The sequence below is a fragment of the Callospermophilus lateralis genome, chromosome 3, assembly GCF_048772815.1.
Source record: "Callospermophilus lateralis isolate mCalLat2 chromosome 3, mCalLat2.hap1, whole genome shotgun sequence".
NCBI lineage: Eukaryota > Metazoa > Chordata > Mammalia > Rodentia > Sciuridae > Callospermophilus > Callospermophilus lateralis.
This window is the reverse complement of record NC_135307.1, coordinates 108,023,273-108,050,281: the sequence shown is the minus strand read 5'-3', so window position 1 is coordinate 108,050,281 and position 27,009 is coordinate 108,023,273. Positions and strand designations below refer to the sequence as shown.

The 27,009-nt window shown below is 37.2% G+C and overlaps 2 protein-coding genes across 4 annotated transcripts in view; one reads left to right on the top strand and one right to left on the bottom strand.

Moving 5' to 3' along the window:
• The window catches only part of Snx1 (sorting nexin 1), a 46,333-nt gene extending 39,687 nt beyond the window's left edge, over nt 1-6,646 (bottom strand). The window contains exon 1 of one of the 3 annotated variants that reach the window (XM_076850924.1): nt 6,436-6,646. In XM_076850924.1, coding sequence (XP_076707039.1) covers nt 6,436-6,594 — 159 coding nt within the window. In that variant the 5' untranslated portion in view covers nt 6,595-6,646. The remainder of the gene's footprint in view (nt 1-6,435) is intronic. The other 2 variants (XM_076850923.1, XM_076850922.1) reach the window with 2 other exon arrangements.
• Nucleotides 6,647-8,423: 1,777 nt separating this feature from the next.
• Ciao2a (cytosolic iron-sulfur assembly component 2A) lies at nt 8,424-26,606 on the top strand. Its single transcript, XM_076848622.1, has 5 exons — nt 8,424-8,732; nt 13,060-13,224; nt 19,595-19,644; nt 22,157-22,202; nt 26,142-26,606. The coding sequence occupies exons 1-5, from the start codon at nt 8,573-8,575 to the stop codon at nt 26,237-26,239; spliced, it is 519 nt and encodes a 172-aa protein (XP_076704737.1). The 5' UTR covers nt 8,424-8,572; the 3' UTR covers nt 26,240-26,606.
• Nucleotides 26,607-27,009: the final 403 nt, after the last annotated feature.

Here is a 27,009-nt window from a genome sequence, read left to right as displayed (position 1 = left end):
GGGTCTCACTGAGTTGCTTAGCGTCTGGATTTTTGCTGAGGCCAGCTTTGAATTTGAGATCCTCCTGCCTCAGCCTCTCAAAACTGCTGAGATTACAGGTGCGTGCCACCATGCCTGGCAGCAATACACCTTTTCATAAAGATATGTATAGAGCTGGGTGTGGTGGTACACACTTGTAATCTCAGCTATTCAGGAGGCTGGGGCAAGAGGATTACAAGTTTGAAGTGACCCTGAACAACACAGAAAGACCCTTAGCAACTTAGCAAGACCCTGTCTCAAGATAATAAATAAATAGGGCTGGGGATATGGCTCAGTGGTATAGCATTCCTAGTACTGAAAATAAAAGGGTATTTTTAAAGATACTGTTATGGAGATTCACTTTCAGAAGTTTGATTAAGACCACAAAAGGTCTAAGTGCCACGTAACTTACTGAGGACAGGCTACACCTTTGGGAACAAACGTGCATGTTTTACAGAACTGAGAATTAAAGTACTGGCCAGTTGAACTGTGGATGTCCTTACAGCTATTAATAAAACTACCAAATTCTGTCCCAGATCCAAAGAAGTTATTCTATGAACACTCAAGGTCTGAAAAGATCTGAAGTGGGATTGTAAAATGGTGTGACCACTACGGAAAGTAGTATGGAGGTTCTTCAAAAAATTAAACTAGAATTATCATATAATCCAGCAATCCCATTACTGGGTATACATCCCAAAAATATGAAAGTAGGATCTTAATGAGATATTTGCACATTCACGTTCAAAACAGCACTTTTTGCAATAGCTTACAGGTGGAAGCAACCCAAATGACCGCTGGTAGATGATGGATAAACAAACTGGGGTAATATACAAACAAGAGAGAATTATTCAAGTTAAAATGAAGTACTGACCCATGGTACAATATGAATGAACCCTGAAGACATTATAGCAAGCAAAAACCTATCAGAAAAAGACAAATACTGCATGATTCCACTTACATGAGATATCTAAATTAGTCAAATTAGAAACTATGCTGGCTTCAATGTAATTGGCCTGTAGTCCCAGCTACTGGGAAGAGACTGAGGCAACAGGATGGCTTGAGCCGAGCAGCTCAAGACCAGCATGGGCAATATAGCAGGACTCTGTTTCAACAGAAAAAAAAAAAAAAATATATATATATATATTTTTTTTTTTTTTTCATAGAAATGTAAAATTAGAATGATGATTTCCAAGGACTGGATAGAAGAGGAAAGGGGGAGTTATTCTTTAATGGGTACAGAGTTTTAGATTTGCAAGTTGAAAACATTCTGTAGATGTTTCACATCAATGTGAATATACCTAACACTACTTTACTGTATACCTAAAACAATTAAGATGGTATATTTTGTGTTTTTTTTTAACCATGGTTTAAAAAATTGATGTCTCCCCACAAGGATACATGCTATACTAATCACAGATTTAGAGCTAGATTCTATGACTACGCCCTTTCCTATTTAAATGTTAATATGTAACTTATATTTACATAACTTTCTGCCATCTACATAAAACACTGACATTTAGGAGTCAATTGCTATCCCCAAGACATTTTAAATACCAATAAAAGTAAATTATATTGTGCATTAATCTTAAACACCAGTAGACATATGTAAATGATTCTTTTTTTGGTACTAGAGATTGAACCTAGGGAACTTAACCCCTGAGCCACATTGCCAGCCCTTTAAAAAAAAAAAAAAAAATTGAGACAAGGTTTGCTAAAATGCTTAGGATCTTGCCAAATTGCTGAGGCTGGCTTTGAACTTGCGATCCTTCTACCTCAGCTTCAAGAGCTGCTGGAATTACAGGTCTGCAGCACACCAGGCAACATATGTAAATGATTCTTGACTAATCAAATTATTCAAAATATGACTTTTCAAGTTCCCTTTGCTATTCCTTTTTTATCTTATTTCATTTTTTTTCCAAACATTTCTCTAATCATTAGGGCTTCAATTCACAAAATAAGAGTAATGGGCCAGACACAGTGGCACATGCCTGTAATCCCAGTAGTTCAGGAGGCTGAGTCAGGAAGATCACAAGTTCACAGCAAGCCTCAGCAAAAGTGAGGCACTAAGCAATTCAGTGAGACCCTGTCTCTAAATACAATACAAAATAGGGCTGGGGATGTAGCTCTGGTTGAGTGCTCCTGAGTTTGATCCCTGGTGTGTACACACACACACACACACAAAGAGAGATGGGAAAAAATTCCAATTGTCCACCAAAAGAAGTTGCCAGATTTGGCCAAAATCTGAACTGAAGGTATTTATGTTTCTTCCTTTCTCTCAGCATGAGAAGACCTGCCACAGTTCTTCCCTTTTATTTATAAGATAAATCTAGTCATGGTCCCAGCATGCTGCTAACAAGAGGGCAGGCATGGGGCTGGGGAAGTGGCTCAAGCGGTAGCGTGCTCGCCTGGCATGCATGCGGCCCGGGTTCGATCCTCAGCACCACATACAAACAAAGATGTTGTGTTCGCCAAAAACTAAAAAATAAATATTAAAAAAAAATAAAAATAAAAATAAATAAAGAAGGCAGGCATATAAGTACTGGGAAGGCAAATAAAATAATTTGCTTCAATTCTAATCATTTTAGGTTTATAACTTCACAAACACAATGAGGGAGGAATAAACCCATGAGAGAATAAGTTAAATGAGGGGGAAAATATATGAGATTTATATATATATTTTTTAACAAGACAATTTTAACAATTATGAGCACCAAAAGAATGGCTCTACTTTAGACACTTGTTTTATTAAGGGAAAAATTACTCCTATTCCCTAATTAATAGAATTTTAACTAAAAAGCTATACATCTGGATTCAATTCAATTAATATATAGAGAGTAGACTTTTCTTATTTATGAGCCCACAAATAGAAAGAATCGTTAAGAATCAGAACTTTCAAAAGCTGGTTTTTCAGCCTAAGAGTAATGACTTCAGATTTGTTCTAATAATTTTTTTGCTTCAATCTCTTCCACTTAAATAACTGGTTTACAGATTTTGAGATGTACATCTTTCTATTATAAATCAAATCACATTTTTATTATTGTACTAACAAAGCCAATACTATACTCAAATCACATTTTTGTTTCTGTGTTAACAAAGCCCAGTACTCTTGGGCTGAAAAGAAAGACGATGGGATGATTAACAGCAGCAGGTGTTAAGTCCAGAAAATTGCACGCATACCATAATTTAGTTTTAAAAATTTATAAGCCTCATTTTTCAATTCTTTAATTCCCACCACTTTGCCTCCAAAATATAACTAAACACAATATGAAGATTCACTTGTATCAATAGGAAACTACTCCAGTCACTAAGTGCCTACTTTGATGGCTTTTAGTTAATCAAATCAATCTTATTAGGTTCTTTTTTGTTGTTGTTTTTGGTACCAGAGATTGAACCCAGGTGTGATTCAGCACTGAGCCATATCCCCAGCTCTTTTTATTTTTTGAGACAGGGACTCCTAAGTTGCTTAGTGTCTTGCTAAATTGGTGAGGCTGGCTTTGAACTTTCAGTTCTCCTGCCTCAGCCTCCTGAGCCCCTGGGATTATAGGCCTAAATTTTGATTTTTGATAACTGTATTACCTATTTTTAGGGTTAATTAACTTTTCTAATCCATGATTACATTCTATGGATTATTTTTTCTTAGAATAATTTTAGTTTACTAAATGCTCATCAACAAATACAGCTCAAGCCCTCAAAACATTAAGTACTTTTAAAAATATTTGGAAGGAACTGTTCTAGATGTTTCACAGATATTCTAATTTAATCCTCAAAAACAACAGAAGTAAATATAGCCATCCTGGGCTGGGGATGTAGTTCAATGCTGGAGTGCTTGCCCAGCATGTGCAAGGCCCTAGATTCAATCCACAGTACTGCACTGCTCCAGCACACACACCCCCCACACACAAAAAAAGCAGTCTATCCTTCAAAAAAAAAGCAGTCCCTCCTTCCATATATGATGGGGATTAGACTGGTTCCAGTAACCCACCTAGCACAGCTCTGGTCCACCCCATTATCTGGGATGCTCAAGTTTATTATATAAAATGGCACAATATTTGAATAACCTACAGAGCTCCCTTAAACCTAAAATCATCTTAATTACTTATAATACCTAATACAATGTAAATAGTTTTTAATATTGAATTGTTTAGGGAATTCAATAAGAAAGTCTATACATGTTCATTACAGAGCAACCTTCCCCACCCACAATCTGTGGTTGGTTGAATTCACAGATGTCAAAGTCAAGATAGGGAGTCCAACTGTACTATTAGTATTCATAATTTGTGGATGAGAAATTTTATACAGAGTATCTTATCTAAAGTTAAGCAAGTAGTACAGTCTAGATTTAAGTCAGAATTCAAAGCCCACTCTAATTATTTTATCCTTCACTGTTATTCCTTAAAATACAGAAGTGCTACAATCCTTTGCAATCCTCTATATTCTCTGGCTCACAACTAAAAGTATTTATTGAAATGTAATTGTATTTGATGGCTGTTTAACAAAACAGTTTAACTAGTGAGGAATCTTGTGGTCCTGGCTTCCTGAAAATTAGTATCAAGAAAGACAGCTCAAAGAAAGACAGCTTACAAGGGGTATTTCAGTTTCCTTAGCAACTCAGTTTTTCTGTATCAAATCTAAATAAAAATGACTATGATTTCTGTGGCAGAACAAGGTCATTATAATCCCCTCTTCCTCCCATTAGCTGGAAAGTAGGCAAGGGATTTTACAATAGTAGGAGAGAGGTATCATGTGAGATCAATTAAATTATGGCTCCTGAACTTCTTTAGAGAATTCTGGAAAATAATTTCTCACCCTTCCAGCCTCACCTTTGGAAAATAAATCAACATTTGTCCAGGAACCAATCGTTTTCAGTGCCGGAGTATCTATTTTCAAATACTTGGTCTGAATATCTATCATCCCAGAGTTACCAACAGTAGCTGTTCTCCATGATTTATGAGAGATTAACTATACAAAGATTTGTTTAAAATTTGAACAAAGATAACAACAAGAATTATTTCCTAACAGACTTCATTAGAAAGTTTATATTAGCATCAGCAAGCACTATAGGAGCACCATTATGGACTTAATTCCTGAATACTATATAGGGAAACTTCTAATTATTGTCACAGAAAAGTTTCAAAAAAACAAATCTTTCTTTTCTGATATAAATGAGGTGAGTCTCAAACTTTTACAGACACATACTGCATTAAAAATTTTTAAAGCAACTTAGGAGTCCCTGTCTCAAAAAATAAATAGGTCTGGGGATATGGCTCAATGGTGAAGCAAACCTGGGTTCAATCTCTGGTGCCAAAAACAACAAAAAGAACCTAATAAGATTGATTTGATAAGCTAAAAGCCATCAAAGTAGGCACTTAGTGACTGGAGTAGTTTCCTATTGATACAAGTGAATCTTCATATTGTGTTTAGTTATATTTTGGAGGCAAAGTGATGGGAACTAAAGAATTGAAAAATTGAGGCTTATAAATTTTTAAAACTAAATTATGGTATGCGGGCAATTTTCTGGACTTTAAATTTAGTCAATTAGTTTCTCAGTAGCTACTATGAAGAGAAGCCTAATCCAATATTCAAAAGATAAATTCACAGACTCAGCACTGAACTTTACAACCTGGAACTAACTGTATAAGAGCTATGAGTCAGTATTCTCACAAAATAGCCCTAAACATCTCAACTAGTTCCATAACTGTTTATTGAGTATCATGTTCCCCATATAAAGGTTAGTTTTTCCTGTATCTTATTAGAAATCTGTATATTTACTATGGGAAATGTCATTTCCTCCTCCCATTTACAGATTTGCTCCCAATTAGGTACTTGCCACTTTAATTCATTCTCTTAATAGCATGTTTTCTGGTTTATGTGGTAATTTATCTGGCAGGGCCTTATCTGAACAACGAGCTTTGGCCCTATTCTCCTGAAGAGAGGAGTCAACCTAACTTTTATAAACTAAGATCCAGAATGGGCTTTTGGTAATAACTGGTAAGTGCAGATCTAAGGAGGATTTGTGGGCGGGTCACTAGTCCAGGCTATTCCAGATAACGTTCTTCAACCCAGCAGCAGTATGGCAGAGGAAAGGTCTGACCCCAGCCCCTTATTCTGACCTATTGAGTCAGCATGGTCAGAGCACAATCAGAAAACAGCCCCGTGGATCTGTGGGGCGATCACACTGCAAGGCCAAAGAACGGTCTCGGCGGCTCTTGGCTTTTAAGGACCTCGGCGGCGAAACCACCACAACCCCTTATTCCTCAACGGACCGTCTGGCTTTCACTCAGGGACCCCCATCCCCGACTGCAGACTCCGAGGAGATGTCTCACCAGGACCACTCTCCCTAGTTCCCTGGACCCTCTCCTGGCATCTCTTCTATCTTGGGGCGCCCTGTCGCCTGCTGCCCCAAAGGGTGGAACTCACCGCTGCCGCAGCGCCAGTGAAAATGTCCTCCCCCTCTGTGTCGCTGTCCCCACCTTCGGGTTCGGACCCCCCGGCTGTCCCCTCAGACTCCGCATCCAAACCGGGGAACGGCGGAGGGAGTCTCTCCGAAGCGCTACAGCCACCACCTCCGGACGCCATCTTCCTCCACCCGCGGCGGAAGCCACAACAACAACTTTATAGAGAGAGCGCCGTGAGCAAAGCGTTCTATCGGTGCGAGGAGCTCAAGGGCCGCGACAAACCCTGCGGGACTGGAGAGGCGGGACCCGGGCTCCGAGGGCGGGAGGGGCGGGGCCGCGGCTGCTGCCCAGCAAATCCGGGCTCCGTACCGCGACGCTGCGCTCTTAACAGGGAGGGCCAAGTGGGCAAAGAAGGCGGGGCTAGGGGCTGCAGGTTCCTAAGGCCCTTTGTGCTGTGCGTAGCTTTATCTAATAGGTTTCTGAGAATTCGTTTGAATAAAGGAGTCTAAAAATAATATTTGGAATGGCCTATCCATTCCAAGCACAGTACCCTCACAGAGATTCAATTAAAAGAAGTTTTTTTTTGTTTTGCTTTGTTTTTTTAATTGAGGTCTCTGAACAGACTACAGGAAAGTTTTATCACTCTTTGGACATTCAGTTAATTTGTTCTATATGTACTGAGCATGTACTGTGAGCCTGGCACCTTGCTGTGCTTTTGAAATACTGAAATAAGCTCTTGGACCATTGGGTGCTTACAATTTAATGAGGGAGGCAGCCATGTAAGTCAACAATTCCATATGTTCATGCTGTACTGTATGCTGGGGGGAAAGTAAAAGAAAGTTTTATCTGCTTGGAGAAGTCAAGAGGCCTCACATACGGTGTGACACATCATACTACTAAGTATGGTTGGAAGGTTAGAATTATCCTTTTATTTGCTGTGGAGTAAGGGGGTGGAATAAATGACAGGGAAATTGTTAAACTATGAATAAAATGTTCCTGGGACCCAAATTATTCGCTGATTGGTCATCCAGTCTAAATCAACTAGACAAACAAGACGGAATTTAAAGATATGGGACATGTTGTCATATGATGCTGCTGCAAGATATTCCTAACTTTATTTTCAATAGAGATGAAATTTTCACCAACATTGACAAAAAGTTTTGTTTCTAACTGCAAATTCCTCAACATCGGGTTCACTCCTTCACAGGTGTGTGAGCTGTCCAAGGGCAGGGGTGCCCACATATCTCATATGACAAATTAAGTACCTAATAAATATTTGAGCTTTGGATGGCGGGATGGATGGATAAAACAACATCGTCAACCTTGTAACTGATACCCATCACAGTTATAAACACCAGAGAACTTAAGATTTTCTTTTTAGGGTGGCGACTTGCATTATGTCACTGTTGTGCACATTAAACAAAGTTCTCTCCTTGCAAGTCGTCTTTGAAGGCTATTGGCAAAAACATTATCAGTGGTGGAGAGTTGTGCTGAATTGAGTCCACAGGAACGAGAAAACCTAAAGGTTGCCCGGTTCCCACTGCCATGCTTAACTTTCCTTACTGGACTCCCAAGACGTCCCACTTCGCCGCAACGGAAACCCACTTCCGGCCTGATCAGGAAGTAAAAAAGAGTTTGGCTGGAAGCAGCTCCCTTAAAGAAATAGCTGTAAAGAGCCTCCGTGTTAGAAACTTCTTAACTGTAACTTTAAAGCGTGTCTGTTACAAAACAAGTTCTCTTGTTCCCTACCTCTTCAACATTCATCTTTAGTTTATCCCGGGTGCTGAGTGAGGCACTCAGTGACGGGTAGCAGACCGTTACATTCCACCCCCACCACGAACTACAAATCCCAGAATACAGTTCGCTGTCTTCCAAAGAAAACGTCCCCTACATCCCAGCATGCAATACTCTTCAAGGGTCGCGAGGAAGTTTTCTTGTCCCGCCGAAACCGAGCAAAGCATGCAGGGGCATGTAGTTCTTGCATTTCCCTTCCCTAGGTCCTTCGCGCTTGTATGTCCGGTCCCGCCTACTCTCTGCTCCCCTAAACCTTTGCACTTGTCTTGACCATTTGAAGATCAGGAAGTTGATAAATCCTGAGGCCTGCTGCAGAGAGACGGTGGCTCAGATAGGACAGTCGCCAGGAATGGCGGAGCGTCAGAATGGAGTGGGTGTTGGGGCTGCTTTCTTGGACGCTGAGCAGAGCCCGATGGCCCTTAGGCCTCTCTGAGCAGGGAGCTGCCCGGTGGCCCTTAGGCCTCTCTGAGCAGGGAGCTGCTCGGCGGCCCCGGATCATGGAAGAGAAAGCGCTAGAGGTTTATGGTAATTAATTTTACCCAGTGCAGCTTTTGGCGTTGTATGTGGAATTTGTGGGGGAGGCGAAGGGAACGAGGGCCTCACCTGAGGGCTGGGAGTGGACACCTGTTTTTTTGCCGGATCTAGTGGGTGGGGAGCATGGGAAGCGTTTTCTTCGGGATCCTAAATCACACAGAATAGAAGCCCTAGCAGCGGGCTCTTCCTAAACTTGGGGCAAGCTGAGTCTGGTAGTCGTAACCGGCTTTATTTCTCTTCTTTGCCATCCATGCCCTAGTGCCTAGTGTGGATTGAAATTACAAGAACTGTGGGCAGAGCAGAGGTCAAGGGTGCTCAGTTGGGAAGCAGAGCTGTCTTGATTACACCATTTGAGTTTTCTTCCTTCCCTAGCTCTTGGACTCGCACTCTCACCACTTCTGTGGGCACTGCTATGATTGGGGACTGGCCCAAGGTCACAGCCACTCTTTTATATGACAGATTCAATACCCATAGGTCCCAGAAGACGACAAGATAGGCTTCTTATAGCAAGGCCTGGAATTTACAGTTCATTAACACAGTCAAACTGTGTTATATATGTATGCATACATATACACACACATATATGTGTTCTCCACTGTATATATTTAATAGTCCACTCTTGGGACTGTCTTCAATATACAGATAAAGAAACAAAGGCTTAGAATGGTTAAACAACTACTTGGAGGTCACACTGTCAGTAAGGAACTAAGCAAAAATTAAAGCCCGTGTCTTCTTATTCCAAAGGTGCACTTTTGCACTTTTCACTTCACAGTTGCTATTCCCCCCTCCCCCTCTCTCCCTCCCTCTCTATCCCCTCTCCCTCTCTCTCCTTATGTAGTATTATTTTTGAAAACCAAAAAAACTCCATATAAGAAGAGATCTAACTCTAACAATACAAATGTAACTGGGGCAAGGATATAAGCCAGTAGAAGAAAGTGAGGGATGGGAAAGACCTTTGGAGTTAGTCTGGTTTACTTTTCTCTTGGTAGAGGCTGGAATACTTAACCCCAGCCAAATGGTAATTATGGGTGTACTGATCTCCACAAAGCAGATGAACACATTCCTGTCCTGCCAAACTTTTATCTATAGCTTTTAGGAACTGCAGGGCCCTGGAGACACAACTTTGGAAGACAGATGATTCTAGTCCTGAAACTTACATTGAGAGAAACCTATATATGCAAAAATATGGTATGTAGTAGAAGGCATGGACTTCAAAAAGAGATATAGAAGTTCATGGGAAGATGAGAGTCTCTGAGGGAATCTGAAAAGAATTTAAAGAGAAGGAGCCACTTGAGTTGAGCAAGAATAGTTGGGACCTGAATATGTAGTGGGTCAAGAGGGCATTCTAAACCCAGGAGACTGGAGCAAAAGTATGGAGATTGGAAGATAACATAGCTAGGGAAAAGGAGATAGATGGAGCTAGAGGGCAGGTTTTGAGGTTACAGGTGGAGGTGTGGCTGAATGTTTTAGATAGGTTGGAATTGGATACTGAAGCTTTTAAATATAAATGAAGACTCACTATCAGTGCAGAGCTGTGGAAAAATTTTAGTCAGAAGGAATGTGAGGAGAGCAACATTGATTTCTTTTAAAAGAAACCAATCCAAAACTTCTGAAACCACTAGAAAGCTAGAGAAGTTAAATAAGGAGTGAGATTTAACTTCAGGGTTTAGAGGCATATAAAGAACATAGTATAAGCCAGGCACAGTGGTACAAATCTGTAATCCCAGCTATTCAGCAGGGTGAGGCAGGATTGCAAATCTGAGGCCAGCCTTAGCAACTTAGTGAGACTGCCTGAACATTAAAAACAAACAAATAACAACAACAACAACAAATTATGTAATTCAGGTGTAGAGCATCCCTGGGTTCAATCCCCAGTACATGTCTCTCCCCCTCCCCCCGCAAATACCAAATAGTACAACTTGGGCAAATGAACCATACAGGGAGAAAGTCTGGGGAGGGTAAAAAAAAAACACTTTCAAAAAACCCTGTTTCTATAAATCCCATGATAACACAGCTCCTGTAAGAGAAGCTATATCGTCTTACCTGCCTGTATTTTAAAATTCCATTTCTCATTAAGAATAAGCCCAGGAGATAGCTGGGGAGAAGGTAGAGTTAGATTGATTTTTCCCAGTTGTATTTCTGATTACAGGAGAGCTATAAATAATAGAACAAAGCCTGAGGCTTAAGATCATCAAGCCTATCCTACCTAAAATTCTACTTTTATCCTTTCTATATCATTGTTTTCTTTTTTATCATTTTCTACATGTAGCCTCAGTGAGAAGGGAATCTTGTCCACTCCATGACCAACTCAGGCTCCCACATTTTGGGGGTGGGGGGTACCGGGTACAGGGGCACTTGACACATCCCTACCCCTATTTTGTATTTTATTTAGAGACAGGATCTCACTGAGTTGCTTAGCACCTTGCTTTTGCTGAGGCTAGCTTTGAACTCGCTATCCTCCTGCCTGCACTACCACACCTGGCCAGGCTCCCACATTCTTAATCCCATTCCCTTCTGCTTAAATTTACCAGTATCCCCCTCCCCCTTTATATTTTCAAATCTCTTTTACTGTGTTTGATCCTTCCCTTTGGGTTATATAACTTAGATTTCTTCTATCCTTGTCTTTGTTCTAGTTTTCTTGTAAAGCTAGAACTGGTCTTTCTCTGCCCTTTTATCCCCCCTGCCAAGGCCCTAGGAACACATTTTCAGTTCCTACTTCTTTTGCAAGCTGGCTTTGGCCCTTTCCTGCTGAAACTGGTATTATTATTATTTTTAATGGTACTGAGGATTGAACCCAGGGGCACTTTACCACTGAACTATATCCTCAGCCCTTTTATTTATTCATTTATTTTTTGTAGTTGTAGATGGACAGCATGCCTTTATGGTATTATTTATTTTTATGTGGTGCTGAGGATTGAACCCAGTGCCTCACACATGTGAAGCAAGTGCTCTGTCACTGAGCTACAGCCCCAGCCTCTGTATTTTTAATATTTGAGACAGGGACTCACTAAGCTGTTTAGGGCCTCACTAAGTTGCTGAGGCTGACCTTGAACTTCTGATCTTCCTGCATCAGCCTCCTGAGTTGCTGAGATTACAAGCATGTGCCACCACACCTTTTGAAACTGCTTTCTTGTAGTTGACTTCCTGGGTGATAAATCAAAGATCTGTTTTAGCTCTTGTCAGCTTAATTCAGCATTTGATGTTTCTTCTAGCTTTTCTTTCTCATTCTAATCCTTAAATGTTCCCAAGGATCTATCCCTAGATTTCTCTCCCTTTATACAAATGATTCTCAAACTGAACTGCACGTAAGATAACCTGAGAATTTTTTTAAACTCTCAGTTCTAAGACTGTACCCTAACCAATTAAATCAGAATCCCTCAGACATTAGTTTTTGTTTCAAGGGCAAAGTTCTACTCAGTCTCTGTGAATCCCATGGGTTCAACAACCAGTCTAGTTTGGTATCCTTTTAAACTCTATGGCACAGTTCAACATTTGCTGGAAAATTCCATTGGCTTGCCCCTTACACACCTCAAAATCACTATGTATCAATTGTCCCAGGCCCCTCCCAAATTTCTTCCTTGTTTTGTTTATTTTTATTCTATTGGTGCTCTCTTCGACACTTGGACCTAAAATCTGAGTCTATTTCCTTGTCTTCTGCATTCAAAGGGGTGACAAATGCTGTTGATTCTGTCTCTGAAATTACTTCTTCATCTGTCCCTTCCTCTGGTACCATCATGTGCTGATTTTAGGGCCAGCTTTTTCAGTTAATATCACTAGCTCTATTCTTTAATTCTGAGTCTGGTAGCTGGTGGATGAATCACCAGCTGACAACACAGTGCTATTCATGTCCCTTCCTTGCTCCCAGTATCTTAAGGACTGCCTGATGCCTGTAGCCAGTTATAAAAGACCCTTGGTGGTCTGACCCAGCCCTTATATTCTAATCTTCACATATGCTGGATTCTAAGTAAATGAAATTTGACATATTACCTGTTTCTATAGGCTTGATTTCAAATTGCACTTCTATAAAGCCTAAAACAATATTCTTCCAACCCAGTAATTCCTCTTGAGCTCCCATAACACATTTCCCATTCTTATTATATTTTCTCTGCAATGTTACTTCCAAGAAACTCAATGTGGTCTACTAATGATCCAAGAAAATAATTGTCTCAAAAGGAAACCAGTAGTAGAAATCTGTCAGAAGCCTAGAAATTCCTGTAATACTTGCTTAAAAGGAAGTCAGTGCTTAGAATTGGTAAAATCATTCCTATTTAGAATATTCATATCTTAATGTAATACCTTGTCTCTGATGATTTTTTAGATTTGATTCGAACTATCCGGGATCCAGAAAAGCCCAATACTTTAGAAGAACTGGAAGTGGTAACAGAGAGTTGCGTGAAGGTTCAGAAGATAAATGAAGAAGACTATCTGGTTATTATCAGGTTCACGCCAACAGTACCTCATTGCTCTTTGGCAACTCTTATTGGTAAGATTATATGTGTATATGTGTAAATTCTAAATTGTTCATGTGACATTGACTCAAAATAACAATTTGTATCATGTATCACACTTTATGATTTACAGAATATTTTCATTTATTATTCTTCTGTCATTTTCACAATTAGCACTTGAGACAGTTAAAATACTATTATCTTCATTTTATAGATGAGGAATTGGAAACTCAGAGAGTTCAAATCACTTGCTCGGAATCCAATAGACAAGAAATGGTGAAGGTGAGACTTAACCCCAAGTCTCCTGACTCCAAATCTCTTTCTCTAGTTATCTCTCAGTATTTCTCTTAGGTATGCATGGTCACAGTTGACAGAGGGCGGGTATAGGATAGATGTTCTAATTGTGGACATTGGAATGGCTGCTGTCAGACTAGCCCTGGTGATGCCATCACCATCTTCTCTGTTGAGCTTCTCTGTTGCCTTCCACATAGTATGAGCATGAAAGTGTTAGAAAGGTTTTGTTTTTGTTAGTTTGTTTTGGTGGTGTTTGACATTGAACCCTGGTCTTTCATATACTCTAGAAACACTCTTCCACTGAGCTATTTTCTGAACCCTCAGAAAGGTTTTTTGTTTTGGTTTTGTAGTTATTGGGGATTTAACTGGAGGTTGCTCTACCACTGAGCTATATCCCAAGACCTTTTGTTTTGAGACAGTCTTGCTATTGCTGAGGCTGGCCTTAAACTTGCAATCTTACTGCCTCGCCTAGCTGGGACTACAGGCATGTAACAGTGTGCCTGCTTCTGGAAGGGTATTTTTTGAAGCAGGGTATTTTTTTCACTTGTGAGGCTGCAGTCTCAATATTTTGGATTAATTAGCAGTGCTTCGAATATATATGTTGTTATAAAGAATTTAAAGGTAATATAAAGGAATATTCCATTTGGTTTCTTTGAATTTGTACTTATTATAAAGAATATAAAGGAAATTTATTTCAAACTAAATGTTCCTCAGTAGAGGATTGATGAAATAATTAATGATGATAAATATAAACAAAGGAATACTATGCAGTTATAAAAAAGAATGAAGAAACTCATTAATAATCAGTACTTACCCTTATGACATACTGTTAAGAAATAAAAAGAAGCATAGTATTGCTACTGTTTACATAAAAAAGGACAAAAATAGCCAAATAGCCATATGTGGTGATACAGGCCTGTGATCCCAGTGACTTGGAAGGCTCTGGCAGGAGAATTGCAAATTCAAGTCCAATATGGACAACTTAACCAGACTTTGTCTCAAAATAAAAAATTAAAGGGCTGGGGATGTAGCTCAGTGGTAAAGCACCCTGAATTAAAGCCCCATTAGTATTATACATTCACCAAAAAAAGGAAAAAAATAATTCATATTTGTATGTATAGAAAGCCTCCATAAAAAATGAATAGCTATGATGGGTATAAGTGGGTAATAGTGGTGGTAGGAACTGGACAGATGGGGGACAGGATGAGATAGAGACTTTATTGTATATTGTCTTATGTTTAAATTTTCTGAACCATGGGAATAGATCATCTGTTGAAAGCAAACAAGTTTATAAAAATTGAAAAGGTGAGTGGTTTGTTATTGTTCGCACCATTGTGATTTAGTCCCTTTCTCATTAGTTGACTTAGAAAGTCAACATTAGTTGACTTTTATTAGTGGTTTCCAGCACATAAGCCATATCTTGAGGGACTAGAAGTTCTGTGTATACATAGGTATTATTTCAGTTATTAAAATTTTAATGCTAGGGGCTAGTAGAGCACTCGCCTAGCACGGGCGGGACCTGGGTTCAATCCTCAGCACCACAAAAATATAAAGGCATTGTGTTGTGTCCATCTACACCTAAAAAATAAATAAATAAATAGAAATTTTTTTAAAAAATTTAATGCTAGGAAGAGTATTATTGAATGCATAGTTATTTTTTGTCAATAGAGAATTTCTGAACCAACAGATATTGGACATACTGCTACCATCTTGGGGAAGAGGGGGTATCTTAAAATACTTTGACAAATGAGAGTCTTTAAAATAGCATCCAAAATAGCAAATTCATTTTTTAATTTTTTTTTAGTTATTTATAGTTTTTAGTTATTAGTTTTATAGTTATTAATTATTTTTTTTAGTTTATTTATTTTTATGTGTCACTGAGGATCGAACCCAGGGCCTTGCCATGCTAGGCAAGTGATCTACTGCTGAGCTACAAACCCAGCCTCACAAATTCATTTTTTTTAAGTAACATTTATTTGAATTATAAAGTGGTATGTTTATTGTCAATCATTGTGAAACTTCACAACAAAAGTATAAAGAAAAAAATAAAATCAGTTGTCATAAAAGAATATGTGCTTTGGGTTAAAATCCCAGCTCTGTCGGTTCTCCCATTTTGTAGCCTTGGGCAAGTTATTTAACTTTTCTTAGCTTCTTTCTTACCTGGGAAACAGGGACAGTAAAGATCTTTAGATTTGTAAGGGTTAAGAAATAACAGCATGAAATATATTATTATTATTATTTTTTTGGTGCCTTATGCATGCTAGGTAAGTGCTCCACCACTGAGCCACACACCCCCCTCAGAAAATGTTTTCATAGTATTAGTCTTTAATTACATAGTCATATAGGTTACATGATAATCATATCTATATAATTATTACAACTATTTGGATTGCTTCTAGCCTTTCACAATTATAAATAGTACTATGATGAGCAACTGTATACATAAATATTTTTATAAATCTGATTATTATCTCAGGATAAATTTCTATAAGTGGAATTATTGGGTCAGTTAGTCTAAATACATTTAAGCCTTTGGCTTATATCGTAAATCCTTATCAAAAAGCTTATATTCATGCTTGTCTTGCATGCGTGAGGCACTGGGTGCGATTCTCAGCACCACATAAAAATAAATAGATAAATAAATAAATAAAACTCCACCCTAGGAATTAAAGAAATAATTCCATAGAAGAAAATATTCTCATATATAAAATATTTATAATAAATTTAAAATAGTGAAATCTGGAAAAAACTATAACATCTATTAATAGGGAAATGGCAGCAATGTAATGTGCTTTCATATTGCTATTGAACATAAGTATGAGCAAGGAATCAAAGTATCTGTGTGAGAAATATAGGCTGGGCACCATGGTCCACCCCTATAATCCCAGCTACTTGGGAAGCTGACGCAGGAATATAATGAGACCTTCTTGAAATTACAAATAAATAAATAAATAAAGTCCTGAGGATGTAATACAGTGGTAGAGTGCCTTTGGGTTCACTCCTAAAGTACCAAAAATAAATAAATAAATGAGAGAGAAAAGTATATGAGAAGATTTAAATGATAAGTTCAATTTGCATCGTGAGTTCAATTATAGAAAAATTTATTTATGGAACAAATAGAGAGTGAATGAAATAAAAGTAACACCTATGTGAGGATGATAACATGGTTGATATTGCAAATGTTTATATATACTGAGCAAAGTTTTTTGTCAATTTTCTTGGCCCTTTTGATATGTGTTTCATTTAAGATTCTTGGCTTTTTAGAAGGCAATGTAGTAGGTATTCCAGTCAACACAGTTGGAAAACTCAGTGAAGAAAGTCCTATTTCTGTGTTGAGGGACATTTCTTATGAGCAGATAGTCCCAGTAGAAAAGGTATTGGAGTGATAAAAGTTCTAGCTTAGATTGTCACCTACTCAAAAGTTACCGTGGTGAATGATTACATAGACAAGAAGACTCAAAGAGGTCAAGTGAGTAGGCAGAAAATCAGTTGATGATCATTTATGTTGATATCTGGAAAGAATGACTGTAGGCAGCAGTGATCCTATTAGAAGGGCATAGGATTTGGAGTCAGAAGTTGTGGGTTCAACTTTTACCTCTGCTACTTATTAACCATCAGATGTTGAACAAATTGCTATAAAATGCAAATGATAGAACAGTAAAGCTAATGTTTATTGTACACTTGTGTGCTGGGTACTATTTTAAGCTTATTGCTTAACAATTTATTCCCAATTGCAGCTCTATACATTGGGATACTAATATAATACCTGTTTTACAGATGAAGAAACAAGCTCAGAGAGATTGAGTAACTTGCCCAGGGACACAGCTAATGTATAGTGGAGCCACTTTTCAACCCAAAGTATCTCAATTATGATGTAGTGCCTTTCTTGAGGATAATGATGCTCAAGGGAGTGCTTTGTGAGTGCTGGGGTAGAAGCTCAGTGGTAAAGCACTTGCCTAGCATGTGCAAGGCCCTGGTTTCAATCCCTAGTACCTCAAAACAAAACAAAAAGTGCTTTGTGAATTGTAAAATAGTTATTAATTTATTTTATGGGTGAAGCATTACCCAAAGCAATGAGATCACATATGGATGCTCATATGGTACACAAATAAATTAAGGAAACAATGTGGGGGCCAGGAGAATAGAACTCTCCTGCATATGCTTTAAGGCAGATCCTCTAAAGGGAGACTCTGTTAAGGAAATGATATCTTTTCTTTAGAGTCCTCTAATATTTATTAAGAACTACTGCTTGTTTGTTTTTTTGATGCCAGGGACCAACTGTAGGACCTCAGTATGCTAGGTAAGCACTCTACTGCTAAGATACACCCTCAGCCCCTAGAGTTACTACTGTATTTGAGGCTCTAAGCTGGGCACAGTCTGATTATATCTTATCTAATCTTTTTCCCTATTCTGGAATCTTTCAAAAGATTCTGTTGGAAACTTAATGGTACTTATAATATAAAAAATAGGGACTAGGGTTGTGGCTGAGTGGGAGTGCTTGCCTCTCATGTGTAAGGCCCTGGGTTTGATTCTCAGCACCACATATAAATAAACAAATACAATAAAGGTATTGTGTCCATCAACAACTAAAAAATAAATTTAAAAAAATTAATTCATTCATTTCATAGCCTCCCAAAGATAGGTAGTTGGACAATTATACTTTGCTATGTTAGGATGGTTTGGGGTTTTATTATTAATATTTATTTTTAATAAGCCAAAATACTAATAAATTCTTTTATAGCATAAAAAGCCCTTGTCATTAGTTGGGACAGGAAATAAATTGCTCCAAATAGAAGGCTATAAAATTAAGGAAAGGAATCAATTTAACTCTTATTTTTTCGTGACTTATTATTGAAGCACCTTCTCTTCATAATAAGAGCAGTCTGATTTATCTTCTGTTGTCTAAGAGTATGGATTTAGTCAAAAATTGATTTGAGATTGATTATGTTATGTGCATGTATAAATATGGCATAGTAAATCCCACTATTATGTATAATTATAATGCACCAATAACAAATAATCATTTTTTAACTTGGAGATGTGGGAGAAGTTGGACATTGGCACTGAGTATCTGTTCCAAGTCCAGTTTTAATTACTTTTCTTTCATTCTCTTTCTTATTTATTTATTTATGTCCTACTAGAATTGAACCCAAGAGTGCTCTATCACTGAGCTATTATCACCAACCCTTTTATTTTTAAATTTTACCTTGAGACAGTGTCTTGCTAAGTTGCCCAGGCTGTCCTTGAACTTGCAATCCTCAACTAGAAAAAGAAATTATGAAACTGAGGCTTGGCTATGGTGACAAACTGAACTTCAGTGGAGCTTGTTTTAGGATAGTAATTATTTGTAGTTTGCAAGCATAAAGAATTCCCACTTCAAGGGCTGGGGATATAGCTCAGTTTGTAGAGTGCTTGTCTTGCATGCACAAGGCCATGGGTTCAATCCCTAGCACCACAAAAAAAAAAAAAAAAAAAAAGAATTCCCACTTCAAGAAGTTCATTTGGCCCTTTTTAAATGACTCTTACTTGGTTTTATAATTTTTTACTTATTCATTTTTTTAATGTGGCTGGGGATTGAATCCAAGGCTTCCAGTGTGCTAGGTAAGGGCTCTACCACTGAGCCATATCCCCAGCTCCTTTTTCTTGTTTTTAAATTTTTGCATTGCCTAGCTTGTTGTGAACATTCAATAAAGTTTAGTGAATTAATTGACCTTTGCTAGAAGGCTAATTGATATAATAGAAAAAAATTACTTTTTTTTCTATTATATCAATTCAATTTTGTAGTGGTCCTAGGTTCCCTTCCCAATGTGACAGCTTTATTAGCTCAGTGACCTTGGGCAACTTACATTGAGACTGGTTTCATAATTTGTAGAATGGGGTTAGTAATGCCTAGTTTACTGGATTATCATGAGGATACATAAAATTGTGTATTAATTTTCCTAGCATGGTGCCAAGCAAGCTAGGGCACCTTACTACCTTCTGTGCTGGATTTAGCAAAGCACTTTTTCAGCTCCTGTATTATATGAGAACACATAACACAGCTATATGGTTTTTAAAGAATCAAGAAGAGATGAAGAAATAATTAGAGGATTTCTTTTTCCTCTTCCACAGGGCTATGCTTAAGAGTAAAACTTCAGCGGTGTTTGCCATTTAAGCACAAGGTAAGAAAAATGTTTAATTCTTATCTTGAACCCAGGGACTCACACATGCTAGACATGTGCTCCACAACTAAGCCCATGTTGTTGTATTTTATAACTGCTCTGTTCCAGATATAATTCATACATATTATATAATTCACATATTTAAAGTATACAATTCATTGGGTTTTAATATATTCATAGAATTGTGCAGCCCTCACTCTAATCAATTTTAGTATGTTTTCATCACTCCCAAAAGAAACCCTATCCCCATTAGCAGTCATTTCCCTTTTATTCTGAACCCTCCTCCATCTCTGGGCAATCACCTATCTATATTCTGTCTCTATAAATTTGTCTATTCTACATACTTTATTTAAATGATATTATACAATGTAGCTTTTGTGTCTGACTTCTTTGTCTTGGCATGTTTTCAAGGTTCTTTCACGTTTTAGCATGTATCAGTGTTTCCTTGCCTTATAATGTTCCATTGTATGAATATGCCACATCTTATTTACCTCTTCGTCATCTATTGGACATTTGCTTGTTTCTATGTTTGTCTATTTTGTTTTTAATGAAAAATGCTACTCTGAACATTTGTGTACAAGTTTTTGTATGGGCATATTTTTGTCTTTTCCACCTAGGAATAGAATTGCTGGGTCAATAACTCTATGACCATATCATTTTACATTTTTACCAGTAGTTCCAATTTCTCTGCATTCTCACCAACATTTATTATTGTCATGTCTCTTTTTTTAAGTATGTGTATGGTGCTGGGTATTGAACCCCGGGCCTTGTGCATGTGAGGCAAGCACTCTACCAATTGAATTATATCCCCAGCCCTGCTCAGATTTTTTTATGGCCTAAATGCAATTGTTTTCAGAAAATGTTCATAAGAAGCTAAAATAAATTATATTCAGCTGTTGTTGAAGGAAATATCCTGTAAATGTCAATTAAGTCCATTTAATAGATAGTATGAATTAACTCTGTAGTATCTGTGTTGATTTTTATGTCTGGATGACCTGTCGGTGTATTGAAATCACCCAGTATTATTATATTGGGGCCTGAGACTTTATGTCAAATAGTGTTTGTTTTATATAGTTACGTGCACCAGTGGTTGGGGAATAAATATTTAATATCATTATATTTTCTTGTTGGATTATTCTGTTTTCTAATATATAGTGTCCTTCTTTGTCTCTAATTTTGGCTTGAAATTTACTTTGTTAGATATAAGAAAAGCTATTCCTGTTTGCTTTTGGGTTTCATTTGTATATAATACCATTGCATCCTTCACTTTAAGCATGTGGATGTCTTTGCCTATGAGGTTTGTTTCTTGAAGGCAGTGTATAACTGGGTCTTGTTTCTTCATTCAGTCTGAGTTGCACATGATTTTTAACCAAAGTAAATGAAAGTGGAGTTATCCTATACCCATGGCTTGTGGTCTAGATAACAATGTTATGCCACTAGGGAATTGTGTATGGTACTTTGTCTTTTAAGAGAGATTATATGAAATGATCTCTAAGGTCCCTTTAGCTATAATAGATTATGATTTTTTTTCATGAAAAGGATTTATCTCAGTAGTGAATAAGTAATAATTAGTTCATATGTTCCAGTGTTCTGTGGAAAGCATGCTTTCTTTTCTTTTTTAATTTTTTAGTTGTAGATGAGCATAATACCTTTATCTTATTTATTTATTTATTTATTTATTTATTTTTATGTGGCACTGAGAATTGAACCCAGTGCCTCACACATGTCAAGCAAGTGCTAAGCCACAAGGCCAACCTCGAGAGCATGCTTTCTTAACCACAGGATTTGCAGTGATTTTGTAGATTGTTTCAAAAGCTCTAGGGCTTAGAGGCTAACTAATTTGTAGGGGTGCAGCAGGGCCAGGAGGAATAGCTTAACCGATATTATACTTGAGAAAAAGTGCAGCAAAATAATAGAGGATAAGAAAAGGAAGATGCTAAAATTTATATATTGTGATCACGTTTTTCTAAAACAAATAATGAAAAGAAACTTCCAACCTTGTGTGTGTGTGTGTGTGTGTGTGTGTGTGTGTGTATGAGAGAGAGAGAGAGAGAGAAATGTGTATAAGTCTATATGAGTATAGAGAAAAATATCTAAGAAACTACATGAATGCATGAAATTGTTAATGTGGCTTTCCCTGGGAGTGGCGCAGGAGGTGGTTTAGATATTTATTTGGAAAGAAGTAGAGTACAGGGGAAAGATATTCCTGAATAAAACAACACATATGAAATTTAATTTGTATAAAATTGTGTTTATGTGTATTCATTAAAAAAATATCATGAAAATGCCCCCTGCAGGATCTCCTCAGTTGAACAAAATATTATTAATTTCAGTCTTTTGTTTTAGAAAAGAATGTGAGTGATTTGAGCCTAAGTCTTTAATATCTGAAACAGGATTTAGGCTTTTATCCCAAATTCCAGACATGTAGATTCTTGAGTCCACTGCACATTCTGCCTCACTCTGTCATCTTAGAATGCTCTAATGTTTTATTTCTATTATTTTTTCTTCCTAGTTGGAAATCTACATTTCTGAAGGAACTCACTCAACAGAAGAAGATAGTAAGTGAATCTGGAAATATTAAAAACAACAACTACAGATAGTATTTTAGATTGGATACTGGGTTATTCTACCAGCCAAATATCTACTGGATCACTTACAGTATACTGTCAGTTATTTGGTCCTTATTCACAGACTGTAAAATACAGGCATTTGAAATGGTGTTTTTTTCAACCAGGACTCTGGATGAACTGTAGTCCGTGGATAATAACTGGCTTGGGCTAGAGACTGAACATCTGTAAATGGTATCCAGCTCTAGGGACCTTGACTTTTTAGCTCAAGGACATAATTCTGTTCTTTGATGGCAGGTAGAGAGTTGTGTACTTCAAATTGGAGGTCTTGTGATAAAAGCTTTAGGGAATTGGAGTAGGTGCTGTGTCTTTGAGTTACTGTGTTAGAATAAGAGTGGAGAATCTTTTTTATGTTTAGAATCTCTAGCCTACAGTGAGAAATCAACCAATAACTGCTTAAAAATCACAGAGGTGGGGAGTGGGATTGTGGCTCAGTGGTAGAGCGCTTGCCTAGCACGTGTGAGGTGCTGGGTTTGATCCTCAGCACCACATAAAAATAAATAAATAAAATAAAGGTATTGTGTCCAATTACAACTAAAAAAAAAAAAATTAAAAATCACAGAGGCAGGATTTGGGAAATGCAAAAGAGTTCCAATTGGTCTGTGTCTCAAAATTTTTTTTATTTGTTCTTTTAGTTATACATGATTGCAGAATGTATCTTGACATATTATACAGACATGGAGTATAACTTATTCTAATTAGGATCTCATTCTTGTGGTTGTACATGATGTGGAGTTTCACTGGTGGTATCTGTATGTTAAATTAAAAACAGAATTCTGAGCCAGGTTCAGGGATACATGCCTATAATCCCAACTATCATATATGCCTATAATCCAAGAGGGTGAGGCACGAATATTTCAAGTTTGAGGCCAGCCTGGGCAACTTAGCAAGACCCTGTTTCAAAATAAAATTTTAAAATGTGTAGGAATGCAGCTCAGTGGTGGAGCATTTATATAGCGTATACAAGGTCCTGGGTTCCATCCCCAGTACCACAAAGATATAAAAAATAAAAATAAATTAAAAATGAATACATAAAAACAGAATTTTCTACAAATGACAGAGCAAAATAATGAGAAATATATATAAAATGTATGGCTATACTAAGCTTTCATCATTAAATTAATTGGAAAGGCAAAACACATGAGAAGAAGAGATAGCAATATAGAAAGCAATAGTGGGGCTGGGGTTGAGGCTCAGTGGTTGAGCACTCACCGGCACATGTGAGGCCCTGGGTTTGATCCTTAGCACCACATATAAATAAAATAAAGGTATTGTGTCAACTACAATTAAAATTTTTTTTTAAAAAAAGATTGTTTAAAAAAAAAAGAGCAATAGTAAGGTAGGTAGGTAGGTAGAAAAAGACAGTGACTCCACAAGGCTGGGAGAGATTTATCAGAGGAAAAATAAAAGTACAAAGAGAAGAGATGCAGAGAGAAAAACTTCCTACTTTCACAGCAACAGTCTGTTAAGGAAACATTTTTAGTACTGTTATGAAAACTATAAGGTCATGTCCTATTTTCAAAATTCCAGACTTATAGATCATCATTCACCTCATGGGCTGAGTGTATTCAAACCCTATAAACTGAGGGCTTCTACCTCTAATTTAAAAAATAGTAAGCTGGAGATATAGTTTAATGGTAGAGCACTTGCCTGACATGCTCGAGATCCTGGATTTGATCTTGCCACCAAAAAAATAAATAGGTAAATAAACCATGTGCCATGGTACGTGCCTGTTTGTCCCAGCTACTCAGTAGGATCACTTGAGCCCTGGAGTTTGAAGCCATCCTGAGCAAGATCCCATCTCAAAAAATAAACTTTAAAGAAGGGTTTAAGTACCCTTAATCCACTCACTTTATCCTTTTTTCCTCATTTTTAATTGTCCATTATAGTTGTGCATATTGGTGAAATCTGTTGTTACATATTTGTACATGCACACAATACACAATATAATTTGGCCAATATCATTCCCCAGCATTTCCCCTTTCCCTCCTCTCCTTCCCTGGCTTTTTTTTTTTTTTTTTTTGTACTAAGGATTGAACTCAGGGGTGCTCTACCACTGAGCTACATCCCCAGCCCTTCTTATTTTTTAAATTTTGAGATAGGGTCTCACTAAGTTGCTTAAGGCCTTGCCAAGTTGCTGAGCCTGGCCTCAAATTTGGGATTCTCCTGCCTCAGCCTCCCAAGTCTTTGTGATTACAGGTGTGCACTACCATGCTCAGCCTTAGATTATCCTTTTGAAAGTCCTCTAAACTATAGGACTTTGTGTGTGTGTGTGTGTGTGTGTGTGTTGCTAGGGATTGAATCCATGGCCTTGTGCATGTGAGGCAAGCACTCTACCAACTGAGCTATAGCCCCAGCCCTAAACTATAGAATTTTATAAGAATAATCGTATTGAGTTTTACGATTTTGGTTTTTCATTTTTAATTGTTTACCGAGTGCTTTCTATGTATCCACAAAATTAAACTGTTGAGATATGTACCTGCCCATGTAGAACCTACATTTTTATAGAAAAAATAGAATAAGTTGTATTTGTTGACACAGGAGTGTGTGTGTGTGCATGCACGCTTGTGCGTATATGTGTGTGCGCATGCATGTATCAGTACTGAGGATTGAATCTAGGGTTTCACAAGTCTAGGCAAGCACTGTACCATTGAGCTACTTCCCCAGCACTTTAAAAAAAAAAAAAAAGTTTATTTTTGAGACAAGGACTTGCTAAGTTTCCCAGGCTGATCTTAAATTTATGATCCTCCTGCCTTAGCCTCTTGAGTCGCTGGGGTTACAGGTATGTGTCACCATGCCTGACTGTGAGTGTGTTCTCTACATGAGAAAACCCAGAAAAATCAATTCTCATTAGGAATATGGATATCTCTCTTTTGAACTCTTCTATTAAAATCACTATTAGTTGGGGCTGGGGTTGTGGCTCAGTGGTAGAGCGCTTGCCTAGCACGGGCAAGAACCTTGGTTCAATCCTCAGCAACACATAAAAATAAATAAATAATTAAAGATAAATATATAAAAAAGATCACTATTAGTAAATTGTGGACAACAAAACAAGCCAATAGCTTTATTATGTGAAGATCCATGCAAGCTGATTAAAAAAAAAAAAAAGGCCCAGTAGATTAATGGAAAGAAATATTATCAGAAAATTCACACAAGAAGAACTCATCAATAAACATGGAAAATGTTCTATCACTCTTAATCAAGGAAATGCAAATTACAGTGATAATATGGAGCTATCTTTTAATTCTTGTTTTGTATGTGCGTTTAGGTGTATTTGTTTTTATTACTAAAACCAGCTATTGGCAAAATTATAGCTAATGTATTGTTTTTGAAAATGCAAATAGGCAAATAATTTTGGAAAAAATTCAGTAATATAAATCAAACCAAACAATACTTATACCCTTTGCTCTCACTATCACATTTTAATTTTTTTTTGTAAAAAGAAGAAAAAAGAAAAGGCAATAATTTTAAGTTTTTTAAAAGATTTAATTGGATTTATATTTTATTCTAGATCAGGCAACATGCAGAAAGCTTTATGCTTAAAGTTGTTTATTATATTTAAGTATCCTGTAGTTTAGAAAATAGGCTTAAGGGGAAAAAACAGCCATTTCCAAAATTATGTTTACTCTAAATATAACTCTATAGAAATGGCCAACAATTAGAAATAAAGAAATTTAAAATAATTGTAGTAGGGTTATGAGTAATATTTTTAAGTCTGCCTTCTAGTCCTTGGAAATTGCATTATAAGTAGTCAAAAACAGCTTTAAGTTCTCAAGGAGTTAAATTCTTTGTTTTAGTAGGCTAATAAAAATACTGTATGGTCCTCTGTATTGACATAGTTCTGCTAACTTTTGTCTGTGTGTTTTGCAGTCAACAAGCAGATAAATGACAAAGAGCGAGTGGCAGCTGCGATGGAGAACCCCAACTTACGGGAAATTGTGGAACAGTGTGTCCTTGAACCCGACTAATAGCTGTTGTAATTACTGAACTGTAATTATTTGATAGATTTGTTTAAACTCTTTGTAAAATGTAAAAGACTCATGTTTAATACATAAATGATTTGTACCTCAAAGCATTTTTAAAAGGATTATTTCCAAGCAAGTTATAGTTATAAGGTAGGACCTAATTTGTTCAGTGAATAACATTCTCAGGATTTATAACACTTAAGTGATCAGACAGAAAAATATTTTCTAGTTATTATGGTGTAAGATGAGTTACTATTTTTCTGATGCCCATTCTGGATACAACTACTTTTCATGTCAAGTCTCTATTATGCCCAAATGTATTTGATTTAAATCATAACTGTAAAATAAATAAAACAGATGATTCTTATAATGTTTCACTTTAGAATTTTGTTGAATTGTAAATTCCACTGTAAGTGTCAATTCCTCAAAGATATTTTCAAAGCTTTATTTTGCTGATTATTATATAGTATCAGATCTAAAAACCAAAAGGAACCCTTAAGATTAGACTCTGTGGGCTGGGGTTTTAGCTCAGTGGTAGAGTGCTTGCCTTGTATGCTTGAGGCCCTGGGTTCGATCCTCAGCACCACATAAAAATTAATAAATAAAAATAAAGATATTGTGTCCAACTACAACTAAAAAATATATTTAAAAAAAAAAAAAAGATTGAACCCTGCTTTTCTTCAAGGAGAATCCTGGATACATTTAAATGGAAGGAACACATGTGAAGGTCAGGTGACTTACACAATTTTGAAGATCAAGAAGTCCCCCAAAGG

Bases quoted from the DNA above. Each gene is read 5' to 3' on its own strand.
- Ciao2a (XM_076848622.1), top strand. From the start codon at position 8,573: ATGGAGTGGGTGTTGGGGCTGCTTTCTTGGACGCTGAGCAGAGCCCGA. The intron at 8,733-13,059 runs GTAATTAATTTT...ATGATTTTTTAG, and splicing joins GAAAGCGCTAGAGGTTTATG to ATTTGATTCGAACTATCCGG. The intron at 22,203-26,141 runs GTAAGTGAATCT...TGTGTTTTGCAG, and splicing joins TCACTCAACAGAAGAAGATA to TCAACAAGCAGATAAATGAC.